The 24,042-nt window shown below is 40.1% G+C and overlaps 1 protein-coding gene across 7 annotated transcripts in view; it reads right to left on the reverse strand.

Annotated features, from left to right (window-relative positions):
• Window positions 1-24,042, reverse strand: part of NFIA (nuclear factor I A) — a 401,445-nt gene that overhangs the window by 113,685 nt on the left and 263,718 nt on the right. For all 7 annotated transcript variants that reach the window (XM_073789111.1, XM_073789101.1, XM_073789092.1 and 4 more), the window contains 2 exons: window positions 21,062-21,179; window positions 14,679-14,806 (listed from right to left, as the gene is read on the reverse strand). In XM_073789111.1, coding sequence (XP_073645212.1) covers window positions 14,679-14,806; window positions 21,062-21,179 — 246 coding nt within the window. The remainder of the gene's footprint in view (window positions 1-14,678; window positions 14,807-21,061; window positions 21,180-24,042) is intronic.

Here is a 24,042-nt window from a genome sequence, read left to right on the forward strand (position 1 = left end):
TTACTAGTCTGCTGCCTTTTTATTGGCATCGATAATGGGGCTCTGCCTATGCTTCTCAGCTACAAGTTTATGTTGGCAAACTTCCCCCACTCCTACAACCGATGAATGACTGTTGACAGTCAAATTAGGACTATCAGGGTTGGGAATCCAAGTGAACTTATTATGGAGTATTGAAAACTACAATGAACCAACGTAAGTCTGCAAAATCCAACTGTGCTCCTAGCAGTTGTGACACTGAACTCTGGTTCTAAATGTCCTGGGCTGCTGGTTGACGAGATGTTTACCAAATATTCTTCTACAAATGCCTTTAAAAATGTATTTCCTGACTTAATAATTGTGATAAGAATAGACAGTATGCTATCACAGTGCTTAATTTTAACCTTCAAAAATGAGGACTGCTAAGCCTTCGGGAAGAAATCTATCTCTGAAAGAAGTTTATCTCTGAAAGTTTTTAAGGAAAGGACTACAGCTAAACTTACTACTTACCAAATTTGACTTTAGAACTTTTCACTGAACTGTTTAGAACTTCCAGCATCTTGGCTAAAGTAATGGTGTCTGTTAATAAGGTTTTACAATCACAAAATAATTGAAGGCATGCTAGAGTTCTGAATATCTTCCCTACAGGAGAAAAATTAAGGAGTAAGAGGCTCCTATTTTCAAACACAGAACAAAATTTCACTGAAAAAGTCCTATAACTTCATGTTTTTTCACAATAAAAACTATCTTTAACTGTGCTGAAATTGACTGGTATGTATGTCTCAAATGTGGAAAGGGGCGCAACTCAGTAATCCATGAAGCCCACTGAACCCTCGGATGAGTCAATTCTGGGAACACAGACAACCTGAGAAGTTTCACAGGACAGCCACAAAGCTGGCTTGCAAGATATATGTATCTTAGAAAGAAAGGTATATGAAGAACACTTAAATTTATATATATACCAATCATTGAAAGGCTAAGAGACATCACGTCTCACTTTCAAGTGTGTGAGCGTTTCTCATTTGGGTTCCAATGGAAACCCAGTTTCGTTACCTCCTTTTGAGGACAGTGTCCCTAATTCTAAAGTCAGCTCTCTCCTTTTACTCCAATAGCATTTAATCCAACCACCATGAGCTGGGTAGGGTTTGTCTCTCTCCTACCAGTCAGAATGGCCATCATCAAAACATCTAGAAACAATAAATGCTGGAGAGGCTGTGGAGAAAAGGGAACACTCTTGCACTGCTGGTGGGAATGTGAATTGGTACAGCCACTATGGAGAACAGTATGGAGGTTCCTTAAAAAACTACAAATAGAACTACCATATGACCCAGCAATCCCACTACTGGGCATATACCCTGAGAAAACCATAATTCAAAAAGAGTCATGTACCAAAATGTTCATTAGAGCTCTATTTACAATAGCCCGGAGATGGAAACAACCTAAGTGTCCATCATCGGATGAATGGATAAAGAAGATGTGGCACATATATACAATGGAATATTACTCAGCCATAAAAAGAAACGAAATTGAGCTATTTGTAATGAGGTGGATAGACCTAGAGTCTGTCATACAGAGTGAAGTAAGTCAGGAAGAAAAAGACAAATACCGTATGCTAACACATATATATGGAATTTAAGAAAAAAAAAAGTCATGAAGAACCTAGGGGTAAGACAGGAATAAAGACACAGACCTACTAGAGAATGGACTTGAGGATATGGGGAGGGGGAAGGGTAAGCTGTGACAAAGTGAGAGAGTGGTGTGGACATATATACACTACCAAACGTAAAATAGATAGCTAGTGGGAAGCAGCTGCATAGCACAGAGAGATCAGCTCGGTGCTTTGTGACCACCTAGAGAGGTGGGATAGGGAGGGTGGGAGGCAGGGAGACGCAAGAGGGAAGAGATATGGGAACATATGTATATGTATAACTGATTCACTTTGCTATAAAGCAGAAACTAACACACCATTGTAAAGCAATTATACTCCAATAAAGATGTAAAAAAAAATTAAAAAGGGAAAAAATAATTCTAATGATACTTCACATGATTAAAGAACATTAATTTTAACAAAGGACTTTGGCATTTGGAACAGAAGTTCAAGTTCATCATTTGATTGTTGTAACTTTGTGACAGAGATGGGGCAGAAACAACAGTGCCCATCTTAACAGATGGTGACTGACAATGGAGGAAATTTGGTTTGCCCTTGAAGACAGGGACTTGACGGGGTCATCTTGTAACTCCTCTGTACTGTACACAGTCAGCACTTAATAAAGATTCAGTGACTTGGCTCGACTTGAACTAAACTGATTAGATGACCAGCTCTTCTTCTCCATGCACTTCAAATGGAGGAAGATGAGAGAGGCAGAAGAGAGAAGTTTCTTTCTTGCACTGAGGTATGAATCACTGTGTGAGGGTACCATCTTCTCTGATCTGTCTGAAAATAGGCTAGATTTCTATCTATCTAGAAGAGTGTTAAAGGCATTCCTACTTAAAGTAGGGAGAAAGCTTGGGGGAGTGCAACACTGAAAGTTCAGGGTGCCGCTAGACAAGGCAATGATTGAGTGGTGAGAGCCTACATAAAGGAACAATCAGAGGAGGAGCCTAGATCAGGGCTTTTCAATCCCTAACATGTGTAAGTATCACCCAGAGATCTTGCTAAAATTCTGTGGGCCTGGGTAGAGCCTGAGATTCTGTATTTCTAATAAGCTCCCAGGTAATGCTATGTTGCTGGTCCTCAGACCACACTTTGAATAGCAAGATTAGACCTCATGTGATACAGATCTCATAGTGTCTCATATGGGTGTTACTTATACTTGTATAAAAGAAAATTTCACGTGGAAATCTTAAAATTTTCAGACATAAATCAGGAAGGCTACATAAAACATTCTATAAAGATTCACTATTGGGATTCTTTTTTTTTTTTTTTTGCGGTACGCGGGCCTCTCACTGTTGTGGCCTCTCCCGTTGCGGAGCACAGGCTCCGGACGCGCAGGCTCAGCGGCCATGGCTCACGGGCTCAGCCGCTCCGCGGCATGTGGGATCCTCCCGGACCGGGGCACAAACCCGTGTTCCCTGCATTGGCAGGCGGACTCTCAACCACTGCGCCACCAGGGAAGCTCTATTGGGATTCTTGATATAGAGCTTGTGATAACGAATTATCTTTTTTTAAAAAAAGTATTATCTTAGAAAACAATAAAGTATTATCTTTAAAAAAAAGGTTTGATTCACTTAAAGGGATACCCTTTAACGTGAGGAATACTTGTAATAAAATTTGATAACACTACCACTTGTCAACAGGGCCCATGGTTGAGCCTTAGCAATTGTTTTGCTTACTACTTGCTAATAATTGGATTTGACTGAATAACAGCCTACAGATTGAGAAGATAGTAAACATCAATTCTGAGAGAATTACGGGGGGCAAAATCTGCTTTCAGATTTATGGAAAGCACCCAAATTCCCTGCTTTATAGGCTTCATTCATTCACTCAATCAACATTTATTGAGTACCTATTATGTGGCAGACTGTCACGGATGCTGGGGGTACAGCAGTGGAAAAGACAGACTCAGCCCCACTGCTCAGAGTGTATATTCTAGAGGGAGAACATATGATAACAAGAGATAGTGGTATGAAGAAAGGAAGGCAAGCAGGGTTATGAATTATAGGATGATGCAAGAGAAACAGCAGCTATTTCAGATCACTAGAAGCCTCTGTGATAAGGTATTATTTGAACAAAGATCTCAATGCTGAGGATTGTTTGATTTTATGGGCAAAAAATGGTAGATATTTCACTTCGTTAACAGTTAATACCATTTGCTCATATATCATATCCTATGCGTATTTAATAAACCCACATTCCTTCTCTGGCCTGGGTGCATGACAAGGGTTTGGGATAAGGAAAGTGGGGGATTTTTCAGGTCTTTCTGATGAGTAATTTTTAAAAATTTTTAATTGTTATGTTTTATATTTAAATACAAGCTCAGGACATAAGACCTTAAAATACAAGCATAAATGTTTATGGTAAAAGAGGTTATTTTGTCTTCTGGGTACAAAAGACAAAACTTATACTCCGAAATCAGATTTAGGTTGAAATTGGGATTCAGGATCCACAGGTTTACTATCTCTGTGGCGCTGGGCAAGTCACCTAATTTTTTATAATTCTCAGTTTCATCTCTACAGAGGCAAGCTCATTCTACTTGCATGATTTAGGGCAATTAAAAAAAAACAAAAAAACCTGGTACACAGGAGGTACTTAAACAATTTATAACTATAATCATTACCATATATATGAAAGCACCATGTGCAGCGTCTGACCCAGCGTAGGCGCCTGCCTGTTGGTTTCCTTCCTATTTATTTGCATTATCAGTTCCTCTGCAATTTTTCATTTGTACAGATAAACAAGAGTTGATGGTATGTGCACTTTTGCTTGATAGAATTTCATAGGACTCATTTCATCAGTGCATGATTAGCTTCAAAGCTTCGAATCTAACCCAGTTTTGAGATAACTGGGAAACGAAACTAAGTGGAAAGAACAAATGCAGCATTGTAAGAGAAGCAAAAGTCAGCTTGAGGTTGTCTGATGTTTTTAAACTAACATCATCTTTAATCTCCTATGCCCCTCTTCCCAGATAATAAGAGCTGTGCACTAAAAGTGCTGAGATAAACTAATGGGGAACAGGATACTACAAAAGACATTTGAAAGAGCCCATGTAATTTACTGCATGTCTGGTTTGTTTTACTTTCCAAAGCCTTCCTGTTGCTCCAGGAAATTTGTCTCTTCTGGCAACCTTCGGCCCTCTTTTGGCCGGGGAGCACTGAAAAAGCAGTTGAGGGCAGGTAAACAAGATGCAAAGCTCTCTGAGTGAGGAATAAGTACAGGCCTTGCTTCCTGGGTCACATCTGAGGCATAAACAAAGTATCCTTTAGTACTTGCTTGAGAGAATTATCCCAAATGTAGGCAACTACGAGGCGGCTGGTGCCTTCAGATATACATAACGCCAAACACGTTCTGAAGGTAATTTACATGCGTGAATCACTAAAAGCCTCCTACTCAATGAACTGTACCCCTGGGGAAAAGCTATGCAGTCCCGGATCAGTGTGGGAACAACAGAAGGGTGTCCTCTCTGCCAAAAAGGGGATTGGGCTGGATGGAAAATCCCCAAAAAGGACCATCTGGCAGCATAAATTTCCATTTAAAATGGCTGGTGTGAGTTAATGACACCAAAGTCACCACGAACATGTACAACATCCTTCAGCTGAGTTTTAATGTCCCATCAGGCCATGTTTCAATTATGACTTTCTATGCTGAATATGGCCAAATGTAAATTTATTCACGGTCCTCCCCCACCCCCTGCACATATACCATGAAACTGCATTTTTCTGTAAAGAAATAGGGATAGAGAATGGAGCATCAGTGCAGGAATACAGTATAATTATGGGGGATTTCTCTAAAAGTATAAGTTTTTTTCTTAGAGAACCCCCCTACAAATATACACTTATTCTCTCTCTCTCTCTCTCTATATATATATACATACACACACATATATATGTATAGTATATACAGTATATTATACTATATGTACATATATGCTATATACATATAGTATAATATGTAGTATTATTACTATATATATATTTTATATATATATATATATATATATCCTCCCAAAAAGGATTTAGCCATTAAACTTTAGTTATTTAATGGCCACAAAGGATATAGGTATTCAGATGTTAAAATGTATGGTCATTTGAATCATAACATGCAGAGAAGAATAGAATTACTCTGAATAAAAGAGTCACGAGGTCAAGGTACTCTATATTCAACGTACTCCCACCTCCCCCAGATAGGCCCCAAAGGAATCGACCCTGACAGGACAGGCTTACGGTGGAGGCGCTTCATGTACATCGACACAATGAAGCACCTCAGTCTGTATAAAACCACATCAGTATGACCCTCAGGCACAATGTCCCAAACTTATACATTTTGATTCTGATTTTCACAAAAGCAGGTAAACGGGCCAGGACTTTAATTGGCCTTTTAAAAAGAGTTCAAAGAACATTTAGATCTGCAAATTTTTTAATAGCACATAAGCTCCTCATTGGCACTATCGTGAGGTCGCGCTGATGATGCATTTGGCAGCCTGGGTGGTCAGCATGTTCATTCAGGCCTGGGTGTATTTCTTAGCTGCTTTCAGCAAACTGGCATGAATATCAGTGTGGAGTGAAGCTGACGCGTGGCCTTTGTAGAAGACCCGCCACGCCTTGAAGGCTGTGTTGATAACACTTAGAAAACGGCAGCACCGGAGGCTAATTCCCCATCCTTGCGACTCCCATGTCACCACATAATGATCTTCTTCTTTTTTTTCTTTTAAATAAGCTTTATTTTTTTAAAACTCTAGATTTACAGAAAAAATGTGACGACAGTACAGAGAGTTCTCACATACCCACACCCAGTTTCCCCTGCTACAGACACTTTACATTACTATGGTATGTTTATTACAATTAGTGAATCAATATGGATACATTATTGTAAGTTCACACCTGAGTCCCATCTTTTCAGTTTTTACCCACGGTCCTTTTCCTGTTCCAGGATCCCATCCAGCACCGCACACTACATTTTGGGGTCATGCCTCTTTGGCCTCTCGAGGCTGTGGTAGTTAGTCAGACGTTCCTTATATTTGATGGCCTTGACAGTTTGCAGAGTAGTGGTCAAATATATTGTACAGTGAGTCTCAACTAGTATTTGTCTGATGTCCTCATGGTTAGTCTGGGGTTATACTTTTTTTTTTTTAATACAGCAGGTTCTTATTAGTTATCTATTTTATACATATTAGTGTATACATGTCAATCCCAATCTCCCAATTCATCCCACCACCACCACCACCGCTTTCCCCCCTTGGTGTCCCTACGTTTGTTCTCTATGTCTGTGTCTCTATTTCTGCCTTGCAAACTGGTTCTTCTATACCATTTTTCTAGATTCCACATATATGCATTAATATACAATATTTGTTTTTCTCTTTCTGACTTACTTCACTCTGTATGACAGTCTCTAGGCCCACCCACATCTCTAAAAATGACCCAGTTTCGTTCCTTTTTATGGCTGAGTAATATTCCATTGTGTATATGTACTACTTCTTTATCCATTCATCTGTCGATGGGCATTTAGGTTGGTTCTATGACCTGGCTATTGTAAATATTGCTGCAATGAACACTGGGGTGCATGTGTCTTTTTGAAGTATGGCTTTCTCTGGGTATATGCCCAGTAGTGGGATTGCTGGGTCATATGGTAATTCTATTTTTCGTTTTTTAAGGAACCTCCATACTGTTCTCCATAGTGGCTGTATCAATTTACATTCCCACCAACAGTGCAAGAGTGTTCCCTTTTCTCCACACCCTGTCCAGCATTTGTTATTTGTAGATTTTCTGATGATGCCCATTCTAACTGGTATGAGGTAAGACCTCACTGTAGTTTTTTTTTGTTTTAATTAATTAATTTTATTTTTAAAATTTTGGCTGTGTGGGTCTTTGTTGCTGTGCATGGGGTTTCTCTAGTTGCGGTGAGCGGGGGCTACTCTTTGTTGCAGTGCGTGGGCTTCTCATTGTGGTGGGTTCTCTTGTTGCAGAGCACGGGTTCTAGGCATGCGGGCTCAGTAATTGTGGCACACGGCCTTAGCTGCTCCACAGCATGTGGGATCTTCCTGGACCAGGGCTTGAACCCGTGTCCCCTGCATTGGCAGGCAAATTCATAACAGCTGTGCCACCAGCGAAGCCCCCTCACTGTAGTTTTGATTTGTATTTCTCTAATAACTCATGATGTTGAGCAGCTTTTCATGTGCCTTTTGGCCATCTGTATGTCTTCTTTGGAGAAATATCTATTTAGGTCAACTGCCCATTTTTTGATTGGGTTGTTTGTTTTCTTAATATTGAGTTGCATGAGCTGTTTATAGATTTTGGAGATTAATCCTTTGTCCATTGATTTGTTTGCAAATATTTTCTCCCATTCTGAGAGTCTTTTCATCTTGTTTATAGTTTCCTTTGCTGTGCAAAAGCTTTTTAACCTTCATTAGGTCCCATTTGTCTATTTTTATTTCCGTTACTCTAGGAGGTGGGTCAAAAAAGATCTTGCTGTGATTTATGTCAAAGAGTGCTCTTCCTATGTTTCCTCTAAGAGTTTTATAGTCTCTGGTCTTACATTAGGGTCTTTAATCCATTTTGAGTTTATTTTTGTGTATGGTGTTAGGGAGTGTTCTAATTTCATTCTTTTACATGTAGCTGTCCAGTTTTCCCAGCACCACTTATTGAAGAGACTGTCTTTTCTCCATTGTATATCCTTGCCTCCTTCATCATAGACTAGTTGACCATATGTGCGTGGGTTTATCTCTGGGTTTTCTATCCTGTTCCATTGATCTATATTTCTGTTTTTGTGCCAGGACCATATTGCCTTGATTACTGTAGCTTTGTACTATAGTCTGAAGTCAGGGATTCTGATTCCTCCAGCTCCGTTTTTTTCCCCTCAAGATTGCTTTGGCTATTCGGGGTCCTCTGTGTCTCCATACAAATTTTAAGATTTTTTGTTCTAGTTCTGTAAAAATGCCATTGGTAATTTGATAGGAATTGCACTGAATCTGTAGATTGCTTTGGGTAGTATAGTCATTTTCACAATACTGATTCTTCCAATCCAAGAACATGGTATATTTCTGTGTCTGTTTGTGTCATCTTTGATTTCTTTCATCAGTGTCTTATAGTTTTCTGAGCACAGGTCTTTTACCTCCTTAGGCAGGTTTATTCCTAGGTATTTTATTCTTTTTGTTGCAGTGGTGAATGGGATTGTTTCCTTAATTTCTCTTTCTGACCTTTTGTTGTTAGTGTATAGGAATGCAAGAGATTTCTGTGCATTAATTTTGTATCCTGCAACTTTACGAAATTCATTGATTAGCTCTAGTAGTTTTCTGGTGGCAACTTTAGGATTCTCTATGTATAGTATCATGTCATCTGCAACAGTGACAGTTTTACTTTCTTCTTTTCCAATTTGTATTCCTTTTATTTCTTTTTCTTCTCTGATTGCTGTGACTAGGACTTCCAAAACTACGTTGAATAATAGTGGCAAGAGTGGACATCTTGTCTTGTCCCTGATCTTAGAGGAAATGCTTTCAGTTTTTCACCACTGAGAATGACGTTTGCTGTGGGTTTCTCATATATGGCCTTCACTATGTTGAGGTAGGTTCCCACTATGCCCAATTTCTGGAGAGTTTTTTTTATCATAAATGGGTGTTGAATTCTGTCAAAAGCTTTTTCTGCATCTATCGAGATGATCATATTGTTTTTATTTTTCAATTTGTTAATATGGTGTGTCACATTGATTGATTTGCATATACTGAAGAATCCTTGCATCCCTGGGATAAATCCCACTTGATTATGGTGTATGATCCTTTTAATGTGTTGTTGGATTCTGTTTGCTAGTATTTGGCTGAGGATTTTTGTATCTATATTCATCAGTGATATTGGTCTGTAGTTTTCTTTTCTTGTAGTATCTTTGTTTGGTTTTGGTATCAGGGTGATGGTGGTCTCATGGAATGAGTTTGGGAGTTTTCTTTCCTCTGCAATTTTTTGGAAGAGTTTGAGAAGGATGGGTGTTAGCTCTTCTCTAAATGTTTGATAGAATTCACCTGTTAAGCCATCCGGTCCTGGACTTTTGTTTGTTGGAAGATTTTTAATCACAGTTTCAATTTCGTTACTTACGATTGGTCTGTTCATATTTTCTGTTTCTTCCTGTTTCAGTCTTGGAAGGTTATAACTTTCTAAGAATTTGTCCATTTCTTCCAGGTTGTCCATTTTATTGGCATAGAGTTGCTTGTAGTAGTCTCTTAGGATGCTTTATATTTCTGCGGTGTCTGTTGCAACTTCTCCTTCTTCATTTCTAATTTTATTGATGAGTCCTCTCCCTCTTTTTCTTGATGAGTCTGGCTAATGGTTTATCAATTTTGTTTATCTTCTCAAAGAACCAGCTTTTAGTTTTATTGATCTTTGTTATTGTTTTTTTTGTTTCTATTTCATTTATTTCTGCTCTGATCTTTATGATTTCTTTCCTTCTACTAACTTTGGGTTTTGTTTGTTCTTCTTTCTCTAGTTCCTTTAGGTGTAAGGTTAGATTGTTTATTTGAGATTTTTCTTGTTTCTTGAGGTAGGCTTGTATTTATATAAACTTCCCTCTTAGAACTGCTTCTGCTGCATCCCATAGGTTTTGGATCGTTGTGTTTTTGTTGTCATTTGTCTCTAGGTATTTTTTGATTTCCTCTTTGATTTCTTCAGTGATCTCTTGGTTATTTAGTAACATAGTGTTTAGCCTCCATGTGTTTGTGTTTTTTACATTTTTCCCCTGTAATTTATTTTTAATCTCATAGCATTGTGGTCAGAAAAGATTCTTGATATGATTTCAGTTTCCTTAAATTTACTGAGGCTTGATTTGTGACCCAAGATGTGATCTATCCTGGAGAATGTTCCATGAGCACTTGGGAAAAATGTGTATTCTGTTGTTTTTGGATTGAATATCCTATAAATATCAATTAAGTCCAACTTGTTTAATGTATCATTTAAAGCTTGTGTTTGCTTATTAATTTTCTGTCTGGATGATCTGTCCATTGGCGTAAGTGAGGTGTTAAAGTCCCCTACTATTATTGTGTTACTGTCGATTTCCTCCGTTACAGCTGTTAGCGTTTGCCTTATATATTGAGGTGCTCCTATGTTGGGTGCATATATATTTATAATTGTTATATCTTCTTCTTGGATTGATCCCTTGATCATTATGTAGCATCCTTTCTTGTCTCTTGTAACATTCTTTATTTTAAAATCTATTTTACCTGCTATGAGTATTGCTACTTCAGCTTTCTTTTGATTTCCATTTGCATGGAGTATCTTTATCCATCCCCTCACTTTCAGTCTGTATGTGTCCCTAGGTCTGAAGTGGGTCTCTTTTAGACAGCATATATATGGGTCTTATTTTTGTATCCATTCAGTGAGCCTGTGTCTTTTTGTTGGATCATTTAATCCATTCACATTTAAGGTAATTATCAATATGTATGTTCCTATTACCATTTTCTTTTTTTTTTTAATATTTATTTATTTATTTAATTTATTTGGCTGAGCCAGGTCTTAGTTGCAGCTGCAGGGCTCCTTAGTTATGGCTCCAGGGCTCCTTAGTTGTGCAATGGAAACTCTTAGTTGTGGCATGCATGTGGGATTTAGTTCCCTGACCAGGGATGGAACCCGGGCCCCCTGCATCGGGAGCACAGTCTTATCCACTGCACCACCAGGGAAATCCCTATTAGCATTTTCTTAATTGTTTTGAATTTGTTTTTGTAGGTCCTTTTCTTCTCTTGTGTTTTCCACTTAGAGAAGTTCCTTTAGCATTTGTTACATAGCTGGTTTGGTGGCACTGAATTCTCTTAGCTTTTGCTTGTCTGTAAAGCTTTTGATTTCTCTGTCAAATCTGAATGAGATCCTTGCCAGGTAGAGTAATCTTGGTTGTAGGTTCTTCCCTTTCATGACTTTAAATATATGGTGCCACTCCCTTCTGGCTTGCAGAGTTTCTGCTGAGAAATCAGCTGTTAACGTTATGGGAGTTCCCTTGTATGTTATTTGTCATTTTTTCCTTGTTGCTTTTAATAATTTTTCTTTGTCTTTAATTTTTGTCCATTTGATTACTACACATATCAGCATGTTTCTCCTTGGGTTTATCCTGCCTGGGACTCTCTGCGCTTCCTGGACTTGGGTGGCTGTTTCCTTTCCCATGTTTGGGAATTTTCAGTGATAATCTCTTCAAATATTTTCTCGGGTCCTTTCTCTCTCTCTTCTTTTGGGACCCCTATAATGCAAATGGTGTGTTTAATGTTTTCCCAGAGCTCTCTTAGGCTGTGTTCACTTCTTTTCACTCTTTTTTCTTTATTCTGTTCTGCAGCAGTGAATTCCACCATTCTGTCTTCCAGGTCACTTATCCTTTCTTCTGCCTCAGTTATTCTGCTATTGATTCCTTCTAGTGTATTTTTCATTTCAGTTTATTGAATTGTTCATCTCTGTTTGTTTGTTCTTTAATTATTCTAGGTGTTTGTTCCTTAATTCTTCTAGGTCTTGGTTAAACATTTCTTGCATCTTCTCGATCTTTGCCTCCATTCTTTTTCCAAGGTCCTGGATCATCTTCACTATCATTATTCTGAATTCTTTTTCTGGAAGGTTGCCTATCTCCACTTCATTTAATTGTTTTTCTGGAGTTTATCTCGTTCTCTGGTACATAGCCCTCTCCCTTTTCATTTTGTCTGTCTTTCTGTGAGTGTGGTTTTTGTTCCACAGGCTGCAGGACTGTAGTTCTTCTTGCTTCTGCTGTCTGCCCTCTGATGGATGAGGCTAGCTAAGAGGCATGTGCAAGCTTCCTGATGGGAGGGGCTGGTGGTGGATAGAGCTGGGTGCTGCTCTGGTGGGCAGAGCTCAGTAAAACTTTAATCCATTTGACTGTTGATGGGTGAAGCTGGGTTCCCTCCCTGTTGGTTGTTTGGTCTGAAGCAACCCAACACTGGAGCCTACCTGGGCTCTTTGGTGGGGCTAATGACAGACTCTGGGAGGGCTCACACCAAGTAGTACTTCCCAGAACTTCTGCTGCCAGTGTCCTTGTCCCCACGTTGAGCCACAGCCAGCCCCCGCCTCTGCAGGAGACCCTCCAACACTAGCAGGTAGGTCTGGTTCAGTCTCCTATGGGGTCACTGCTCCTTCCCCCTGGGTCCTGATGTACACACTACTTTGTGTGTACCCTCCAAGAGTGGAGTCTCTGTTCCCTCCAGTCCTGTCAAAGTCCTGCAGTCAAATCCCGCTAGTCTTCAAAGTCTGATTCTCTGGGAATTCCTTCTCCCATTGCCGGACCCCCAGGTTGGGAAGCCTTACGTGGGGCTCAGAACCTTCACTCCAGTGGGTGGACTTCTGTGGCATAACTGTTCTCCAGTTTGTGAGTCACCCACCCAGAGGTTATGGGATTTGATTTTATTGTGATTGCGCCCCTCCGACCATCTCACTGCAGCTTCTCCTTTGCCTTTGGGTGTGGGGTATCTTCTTTGGTGAGTTCCAGTGTCTTCCTGTTCATGATTGTTCAGCAGTTAGTTGTGAATCTGGTGCTCTCACAAGAGGGAGTGAGCGCACGTTCTTCTACTCCGCCGTCTTGAACCAATCTCCCCTAAAGATCTTCTTATGTGTCTCTTCCACACCCCCACTGTGAATTCCTTGAAAGCAGGAGCCATAGCCTTCCCATTCATCCTTGAGTTCCCAGAACCAGGCATAGTTCCTCATCATGAGAAAATTTCCCAGTGAAGGTGTGAGTGAATGAATGAATGAGTTGGGTGAAAAGATTAGGTAGAAGTAAGGCAAAGTGAAATTTCTGCGTTTTAGTGAAGTGAACAAGATAAAGGAATCAGACAGTGGGGCCTGAGGTTTTGTTTTGTTTTTAATTATCATATAGCAAAACTGCCTGGGGGTTCAGGAGTGGAAGGCATACTTTTCTATGAATGTTAACACATGTATAGATTCCTGTCCATCACCACCACAAACAGGATACAGAAGAGTTCCATCATCCCCCAAATCTCCCTTGTGCTATTTCCTTTTTAGTCACACCCTCTGAGGATTCTCTTTTGATATGTTAGAGAGGAGAGAAAAAAGTTAAGATTTGAAGATGAAGGGGTTCAGGGATTTTCTTGGCGCTTGTCTGCTTTTGCAGGGAATTACTCTGAGGCACGGGTTGGGGAAATTTTTTCAAACTTACTGTACGAGGTGTGATTCACAGACAGGTTATGTATATTACCTCATTTAATTCTCAAGAGCACTGACATAGCTATTATTATTGACAGATTATAAAAATGGGGACAATTAGTTTCAGAGAGGTTAGGTAATTTGCCCATAATCACACAGCCAGCAGGAGCTGGAGTCAGGATTACACTCTGCCTGTCTTTTTCCAAAGCCCACTCTATTCTCTACAGCATTTGACTTTGCATATCGAGGAAGCCACTGGAGAAGATTTTCCCTTGCCCATGTGGAGGTTAGACACTGAGAAAAGTTTCAAAAAGCTTCTGCTATCAGAATTAGTCACATTACTCAAGACTCCAGAGCCAAGACTGAACTACCCCAGGAGGTTAAACTAGCAGTCATCATTTGCTTAGTCCATGAAAGAGGGGCATAAAGATAGCTGTTCCTTTTAAATAGAAAAAGAATCATGATGAAATCCAGTAACAGGAAAACATATTTAAAAGTCTCCTCATTTTATAAAGATCCAAGTACAAGCTATCACACAGGGAACCCATCCTACCTTTCTAATGTTATCAACGTAGTTGAAAAAGTTGAAAGATTTTTATTTTGATTATTAAAAGATAAAACCAGACCCAAAAGGCAGTTAGCATAAAATGAAAGCGAAGGCAAATGGAACGCTGGATTGCAGTGTAGGTGAAAAGATGTAAGAGTAGAAAACCCTACACACCATTTCCAGTCTCTCTTCTCAGTTAAATGGCATCCTTGCGCTACCACCCTTTCATAAAAGCAGCAGTCAGGTACAAACACGTGTTCACGTGGAAAAAGTCCACTGCTCTGAGCTTGCTGTGTTCCCTTTATGCCTGGCGTGGACTCCCACGCATCCTAGACTTTACAGGGGCGGCTGCAAGCCCAATGCCCAGCCCGCTTACCTGGCTCCACTTCATGCCACCCGCTGGACTGACTTCCGCTCCCCGGGGAGCGCCCTTGGCCTGTGTAAAATGGCTCTTCACCAGGACTGTCCATTTCATCCTCCACAGACTTGAGGCGCTTTGTGGAGCTGAAATAACAAACGGGTACATGTTTAAAAGTCATCCAAAGCACCTTTCTCCTGGACATGGCATCTCTGGTGGAAAGAAAGGCAAGGGAGGAAGCAGTTGGGTAACTCAGTGTAGTTCACGGTCTCTCTTTAGGCTCTTGTTCAGTTTAGTGAGTCACTGGATGTGGAACAAAGTCTTGGGTCTTGGTTGTCCCAAGTGTCTGGGTTTGATTTTTATTGTCACTCAAGTTTCTGCTGCCCCCCACCTCCGGTTCCTTTTTCCTTTGAGGAACGGGTGGCTGGCTCCCGCTCCTGTCTCCACCTGGAAGAGTCAGTAGTAAGCTCACATTTGCATCTCCTAGAGCAGTGGCTGGGGCGTAGCCGTCAGCAATGTCCCTAGACATCAATTCAGTCCCTCCTGGTACCCCAGAAAGGAGAAAAATCAGGGTGCATGACCCTTGAAGAAAAGCTCGGATTGCTGTTTGTTTTTTTGCCATGTTTTCTCATCTTCCATTTAGATCTGTTCATTTAAAAAATACTTATTGCACAGTGACAGCAGAGCAGGTACTGATCTAGGCACTAGAGATAAAACAGTGAACAAACAAGATAAAAATAGAAGGAATGGGCTTCCCCGGTGGCACAGTGGTTGAGAGTCCGCCTGCCGATGCAAGGGGACACGGGTTCGTGCCCCGGTCCGGGAAGATCCCACATGCCGCGGAGCGGCTGGGCCCGTGAGCCATGGCCACTGAGCCTGCGCGTCCGGAGCCTGTGCTCTGTGGCGGGAGAGGCCACAACGGTGAGAGGCCCGCGTACCGAGAAAAAAGGAAGGAAGGAGTACACTTCCTTTTGTGAATAAGGGACATGCAAAAAAGAGTGACCCGGTGACTTTTATGCACTTTCTCTACAACAAAATTACCAAAATGAAATTCTATGCCATCAGGGTGGGGATGTTTTAGTTTTGCATAGGTATGGTTGGGACATTTCCAGAATATTTTCTACCAGTTAAAGGGCTGAATTTTTTTTCCTCCCAATTTGAGACTTCAGGAGTTAAAAGGTAGTGAAATGCTACATGTTGCTAATGTTGTTCTCATTGTGTTAACTGATTATGACACTAACATACCAGAATTGGTAGATTTCATACCTGGTGCAAGTGCTTGTTGGGAAATCTCTTCCTCCTGTGTCAGGGTACAGAATTTTTAATATGTGTTCATTCATCAAACACTTATTGTGCACCTCCTGCATGCCAGGTGCTGTGCTAAATGCTGCTATATTGAAATAAATCAGACATAACCCCTGTCTCCATGGGGTTTAGAATCTCATGGATGAAGACAGAGAGGTAAACAAAATTGTGCAAAGAGAAATACAGGTATGATGATGGAACCACACAGAGGTTATAGTGGGTTCTTTGAAGGAGTTAGGAAAAGTGATACACAGGGAACGTCAGGAAAGGCTTCCCATAGGAGATGGTTCCTGAACTGTCTGTAAGAGAGTGTCAGGAGATGGGGCAGAAAGAAGGACAGGGCAGAGACAGGCTGTTATTCAGCTGATGCACCCCTCAGGCAGCCATTCTGGATTTTAAAATACTGAAATACTTCTTTACCAGTTGGCAAAGTGCCATCGTCCCATGCCCCATACATTTCCCCCAACCTTGTCATCCCATCTTTGCGCCAGAACGGACTCATGATCCCAAACCTAAAGGGTTAAGGTTTGGCATATCAGGGGGGCATTCCAGGACTTCACACTGTGGCAGGGCAGGTCTGTCCTAACTGGTATGCTTGAGTCACACAGGTTATCTGCTAATTTGAACATCACTCCAGGAGGGAGGTGCATATCAGGCACTAACACCACCATGAGCAGAGTGTGACACATGCAGAGAATTGGCAGGTGTTTGCTATGGCTGAAGTAGTAGGAAGGGCAGAGCAAAAGAAGGGGATGGGGTGATAGAAGATATTGTATGTCTGGACTTTATCCTATAAGCAATGGAGACTCCCTGAAAAAGTCTAAACAGGGAGTGACATCAGAGTCATCTGTTAGAAAGGTCACTCTGGTAGTTGCACAGATGATGGCTTCTGAAAAGCAAAGGGAAAAGAAGGGGATGGAACCTTCCCCAGGGAGAGAGTTAAGAGGCTACTGCAGCAACCTGAGTAAAAAAATGCAGAGGACCCAGTTCAAGGTACGAATTTCTAGTTATTAAATTTGGCATTCCAGGATTCTTAGTCTTTAAAAGTTCTATTTTCATTAAAGCCAGACCACAGGAAAGCAACGTATCTGTAGCATGCTAGCTTAGTACCCAAAGGAAAAACGTTTAGTAGCTTATTTAATGTTCTTTGCTTGGCTTTCCTTGAAGTTCAATGAAAAAGAGCCACTCAAAGAACTTTTCTGTATTTTATGTAAAACTGCATCTAACAGAGTCCTTTATAAAAGGATATACACACAAAAATTCCTCCTAATGCATAAAACCAGAAAAAATGTGGTCTCTTTAAATGAATTTCTACTGTTTCCTTTTATTAGAAAATGTACATGATATAACCTAGCGTTTCCCCTTCTTGCCTTGGCAACCAGGAATTTTGGGGCTAAACGTAAGGCATAATTCTGGGTTCACGTTCCTGATATAATAATCTCTCCTATCTTTCCATATGGTTTCTGTCCCTTCTATATTTAATACTATCTGCGGTGTTTTTAAATTGAAAACCGCTTGAAATAATTTTGGAAGTTGGAAGAATACAAATTGGAAACAAAATAAATATTTTCCTTATGTTCCTTGGCAAATGAAAGGTAAGACATGCATAGTCTGATAAAACTGTGAGATCTGTGGGGAAGGAGACTGTCAGGTTTTTTGTTTTGCTTTTTTTAATCTCTAGTGCCTATCACAGTATCTCTGACTAATAACAGATGCTCAAAAACTGCTGAACTGGGCTACAGATTTATTTATTTATTTATTTATTTATTTATTTATTTATTTATTTTTTGGCTACAGATTTAGAAACAGTCATATGAGTACTTGTGACAAGGATTCGCCCAAGTGTCATGACTCAGTGAGATCCCACCCAAAAGGCCAACTTCACTGCCCGTCATTCTCCCACTATTAAGACTTTTCTGAGTTTCTAAAGCTTTTGGTTTCCTTGGTGTCCTCTACTAAGACGCAAATACTCATGCAGTTAATAAATCCTAAAGGTGAACGAATCTGTAGATATTAGCTGACCCCTTAGTTTGAAAGCAAGGACTGTCAAGGGTTGATACAGGATAAATGTTTGGAAGTGGAGACACAGGTTGGAGGAGAGAACAGGGTGCAGGAGGGAAGGAAATTAGAAGTGCCAGGAGGGACGAGTGGAGGGCTTCCAAGACAAAGGTTACTGACTTCACAAACTTGGCAGTTGATTTATCTTGATGAAGTTCTTTGGGATTAAAAAAAGTATACACTATCCCAATTTTTACAGTACCCTTCTATGATTTTGCAGATGTTTACTATGAAGGGTTACAGAACCTACAGTTAATGCTTATCAGTCTTCTTTATTTTTTTAAATTTAGAAATGAATCAGTCATTAATTTTGGTTTCTTGCTCTTGACTTTCTAACACACTGATTCTACTCTCTCAGAAACATCTGAGGGACCCTGGAAAGGACCAGTAAGATCTCTATGTAAGAGGGAGGATAAATACTCTTCCAAGCAGTCTCTCTTGTGTGTGGAATTTGTTTTGTTCCTATCAATTCTACCTAGAAATGAAGGTAAGACTACTACCTTCATTTCAAATATTTGCTTAGTTCCTACTACATACAGAGCCTAGAAGCTTTACCCTGTCCCCACAAAACAGCAAAACACATCTTTCCTGAGCGTTCCTAGTGCCCTGAACTGCCAATCTCCATTCATTTGTTGGTCTCTACCTCGAGACTGCAAAGCTCCTGTACTTGACTTTATATCCACAGTGCCTAGGACAATATCCTTGGGACCTAATAAATGTTTGTTGCTGATTTAGAAGACTTAGACACTGTTCTCTGAGGGATTTACAGTCCAGATGGGGAAGCAGGACCTGTACATACCTCAAAGATGATAATAATAATTCAAAATAGTAAATGCTAAGTGTCCAGGAAAAGCAGAGATGCTGGATATTCCTTTCTGGGGGCTTCCCATTCTACTGTTCCTTACTAAAAGAGAGAGCCTCATTCCTAAGAGGATTCAGTGTGAAAAGAGCATGGTTTTAAACTTCCAACAGACCTGAGTTTGAATGCAGACTCTGCCATTTACTTGGTCTGTCACCTTGGGCAAGTTACTTAACTTCTCTGAGCTCCAGGCTGACCCACTGTTAAATGGCAACACTGTCTATATTGTAAAATTACTGTGAAGATTAACTCATATCAGGGATGTAAAGCACCTAATACAGTGCCTGCCACAGAGCAGGTGACCAATTAATAGTGGCACAGCATGAACAAATATTGATTGGTTGATGAACTTTTCTATATGTAAATCTGGGGCATTCTTCTGGGCACATTTTCTCACCTGTACACAGATAATTCTGCTGAGTCTATATAGTTAAAGAATAATTATAAAAGAAGCATCTTAGGAGAGCCTAATGTGAGCGAAACAAACATATTACCAAGTTATTAACTACTGATGCTGTTTATAATTAGCGCCTTATCAGGGTTAGTTATTTGCAGATTATAGGAACAACACTAGCCTTTTAAACAACATTAATAACCAGGTTTCCACACAGAGAATCACAGCAAAAGGCAACAAAACAGCTGGAGAAGTTGAAGGGTATTTGGGATGTCCATGGTACATACGCAGCACACATATGAAAAACAAATAGCCCATCAACTTTTAAATTAATCACTGACCACAAGTATTTGCAAAGCTCTTTCATGTTCACTGAGTGCAGTTACACCCAATGTCTCTTCCATCAGCAAACATTCAAAATCCTCAAAATGTATTAACATCCAAATGTGTTCACAATCATGTGTTCACAATCTCATTCTTTTATTATAAGTGTTTTTTTCGGATTGGAGACTTTTTTTTTCCTGAGGGGCTGATACCCCAGTGAACTGAGGGGGACATTTAAACAGCAAGAAAGATGATGGTAGAATCTGGTGGTTATATTTAAGGAATAACTGTTTCTTTAATTGTCTTCAAGGTATTGGTAATGACTAAGCTGATTTTTTTTTTAAGTAATGATTAAATATATGTTTAAAATATGGTTAAAAGTCAAGGTAAGAATGAATCTCTACCATGGAAAATTTCTATCATCTGGCCATTGTTTTAGATCCTAAAACTCTGGTACTTGCTTTAGGAGGACTATACCTTTGTCAAACGTTTTCCTGCAAAGTACACAAACATTAAAGATTGTTCTGCACCATTCTTTTCTTTGTTGTCACAGTCCAGTGCTAAAGCCAATTTGTAAAAGAATACTGTGGGTTTAAATGCCTAATCCCTTTCCCTCTGGTACAGGTTATCTAGAGACAACAGGATCTTGCAAAATGCTTCATTTTGATTTTGGCTTTGTGACCTCAAGGGAATCAAGAACCCCAGAATTGTTATCTGATTATGTTCTTTTAGCTTTGCTCTTTTAAAGGTCTCCCAGTGTAACAGTGTTTATGATCTGGCCTCACACTGCTGGGGGACTGCATTTGCTTTTACATCCTCACACCAGGATACCAAGTAGGTTGCATCTCACAGAGCAACTCCAGTAGACTGGATTTTGAGACCTGTCGGGGCTCAGTAGGAAAAGAGCTGGGACTGAGCTGTAATGTCTGTTGTGGGCATGGAGACTGGGACTGATGTCACCAGTGTCAGCTTTCTGCCAAACAAGCCCAAACACACCCCCTTTTCCCTAGTCAAGGCTTGTCCTTAATTTCCTGAGAACCTGCTATGTTCATCATCCATCCTTCCTCCATGCCTTTGCTCGTGTCTCCACCCCACCCAGAACACCATTCCTTTACTTTCCATCTCACCAACCCCGACCAGTGCTTACAGTTTATAGCTGAGCACAAGTCACTCTTTTTGGATAAAGCTGTCTTTAACTATTTTCAGCCTATGCCACACAATTTTTCACTGACTTGTGTGTGTGTGTGTGTGTGTGTGTGTCGTCTGTGTATGTATACACATATATGCATGCTCCACATGCATTTGCTTTCTCTCCCCAGTGAGACTGAAAATCCACTGGGGCTGAACGCATTTCTAGTATCTTCTACTAGACACACTGCTAAGTGTGTAGCAGGCCCAGAATTAAAATCAAGGTATGTAACTATGAATTATGACCACTTTATGAGCCATCAATCAAATTACCTGGTAGAGGATGTGCTGGGTAACGACCTCCTCATTGCTCCCGGACTCATGCTGTAGTATGAAGAACTTTCTAAATCTGAGAGAGAAAAATTTGGGCCAGTTCCTGCAGCTATTGGTGCTAGAATTAAAAAAAAAAAAAAGGAAAGAAATATCAGGTAAGTTCTGTAAATAAAAGACCAATGAGAGCATATTTCAGTGTCGCATTTAACACATTTTATTTTTGAATTTATACGGTAAGGTCATCAAAAATAATCAGTAATGAACTCGGACCTTAAAAGAATATTGACAATAAAAATCATCTACATCGGAAGGGCATATTTATTTTTACTTTTTTTATAACATACCTTTTCATCTTTTCTCTTTTTGTAATGGTAAATTGTCACCAAGGTTGCAACATTCCTAGATGCTTTTAACAAAAATACCTCCACGTTTTGGTCTGAAACTTTTCTTAAATGACCAGACAAAATACTCCCTGGGCTTTTCTAACTTTGTCTGATCCTGAGAGCTTCCACTCACCTGTATTTTGGAATTAGTTCTGAACTGCAAATTCATCTTTCTAGGCTACTCATTCCCAATTTCTTGCCCTGAGGAACGTGTGATTTCTCCTTACTCCAAATCACCTCAGCACCCTGCATACATCTTTACTTTACTATTTGTCCCACCTTCTAATGTAAGGCAGGGTCCTCAAACTATGGTCCCTGAGCCATAATTTTTGTAGATAAAGTTGTACTGGAATAGCCACACCCCTTCATTTACATACTGTCTCTGCTTCCACACTACAACAGCAGAGACAAGTAGCTGTGACAGAGACCATATGGTTCACACAGCAGAAAATATTTATATAGAAGAATTTGCCGACCTCTGATTTAAGGGACTGTTAAAAATAACTTTGACAACACATGATTTTCAGAGCTGACCCTTGTGGGAGATGTGATTCTCTGTACTTTTTTATGTCTTGGATATCCTGTTTACAGGAGTAGCTTAATAAATATTTTCAAATGAATAAATAACATCTATCAATCTTGGAAAACAATTCTGTGTAAAATCAGTGATGTAACTATGTAAGTGCAAATAATCTGTTCTTTTGAAAGATTACACAAGGTGGGAGCAATAGATGCATATATTTCTGTATTGAGGCATTAGTTTGAGAGTTTTAAGCCCATAGAAGTGGATATATAAATAAATTAAATAGAGGCTCATATCCATAAGAAGAAAGGATAATTAGGAAAATCATGAACCAGGGACTTTCATTCTTTCAGCAAATGATTACTGGGAGTCTGCTATTGCTAAGAATTGTGCTGCGTAAGGAAGGCACTTAAATGAATGACATGGTCCCTACCCTGAAACAGCCCTAGAGAGTGAGGCTGACAGATTAATTTCAATACAGTCTGATAAGTCCTTTGCTAGAGTTATTCCTCAATTGATATGCCTGCACAAAGTAGGTATGTAACCCAGCTGAGGGATAAGAGGTTCAAGGGAGTAAAAGGGCCTCAGTAAATGTGATGCCTGTTAAATGTTATGGAAGAATGTTAAAAGGACAAGTAGGATTTACCCAACTGAGAGGAATGGAGGCATTCTAGGCAGAGGGAACAGCATTTATAAAGGTAAGAGAACAGGGCTTCCCTGGTGGCGCAGTGGTTGAGACACGGGTTCAGGGGACACGGCTTCGTGCCCCAGTCTGGGAAGATCCCACATGCCGCGGAGCGGCTTGGCCCGTGAGCCATGGCCGCTGAGCCTGCGCCTCCGGAGCCTGTGCTCCGCAACGGGAGAGGCCACAACAGTGAGAGGCCCGCGTACCGAAAAAAAAAAAAAAAAAAAGGTAAGAGTACATAAAATGTGATTGGATTTCTGATAACTTGATATGATGTAGTATATAATACATGGGGAAAAGAGGGGAGATTTAAGGTCAGGTCATGAAGGGTAGGTAGGTTTCTTTAAGGAACATGAATTTGAGTTCAGTCGATTCCCAACTTTATAAGCTATTAAAGGACTTATCACACTCCACTATCATTGGGGACTTTTGGGTTTATATTGCTAGTATCTAATACAATCCCTGACACCAGGAGGCAGTCAGTAAGCATTGGTCAAATGGAATCGATTGTTAGTCAAAGGAGAACCAACAAAGTATAGGAATGCTGTCATCAAATTTGCACTTATAAGCTAGACACACCACCTGTCAGGAGGGTAAGCTTGGAGTGGGTAGGCGTGGCAGTTAAAGAATATAATCAGTAAAACCATGGAGGCCAGTGGAGTTCATTTAAATAAAAGAAGATGGGGGTGTGGTCTAAATTCAAGGGATAGAAAGGAGCCTGGTGACCGCTGTTTAGGAGTTAGAATTGAGAATATGTACTGACTTCTTGAGTGTGGTAATAATGGAAAAGGAGGAGTATGGGATAATTCCCAGGACGGCTGCTTGGGAAACTGGGTGAATTGTGAAGCCATAATAAAACTATGGAATCAAGAAAAGGCATGAGAGGACACAGCAATTTCTAAAATAAACATTTAGTTGTTTGATTAATAGCAATGGCTAAACCTTAATCGCAACTATTGTTATATAGAAATAGTCACTGCTAAGAAATAGAAGGCTCTGAAATTCACATATACTTTCTGAAATTCAGACACATTTCTCAATGACAGGCTCTATGGAGGAAGGCCTTTACTTCAAAAACAAATGGTTAGGCTTGACAATAAGTGTAAAGGGAGTTCTAATTAATAATTTTGCTAGTCGTTCCCAAATTTGCTTTTTATATTAAATTTATTTACATAATCTCCCCTTTGATTTCATAATATTTTATGTCTGAAATAGGCCATGGGGTGTGGAGGGGATTGCTCTAATATCAGCATGGACCACCCATTACCCCTTTTAGCAACATGGCATATAATAGGTGCTTAATGTTTGTGCCATCATGGAGCTTAGAGATTGGCATCTCTCGTTAACTAAAAAAGAGGATAAAGCTAATCAGTATCATGGGTCTGGATTT

This window comes from Tursiops truncatus, chromosome 1 (genome assembly GCF_011762595.2).
Source record: "Tursiops truncatus isolate mTurTru1 chromosome 1, mTurTru1.mat.Y, whole genome shotgun sequence".
In the NCBI taxonomy this organism is placed as follows: Eukaryota; Metazoa; Chordata; class Mammalia; order Artiodactyla; family Delphinidae; genus Tursiops; species Tursiops truncatus.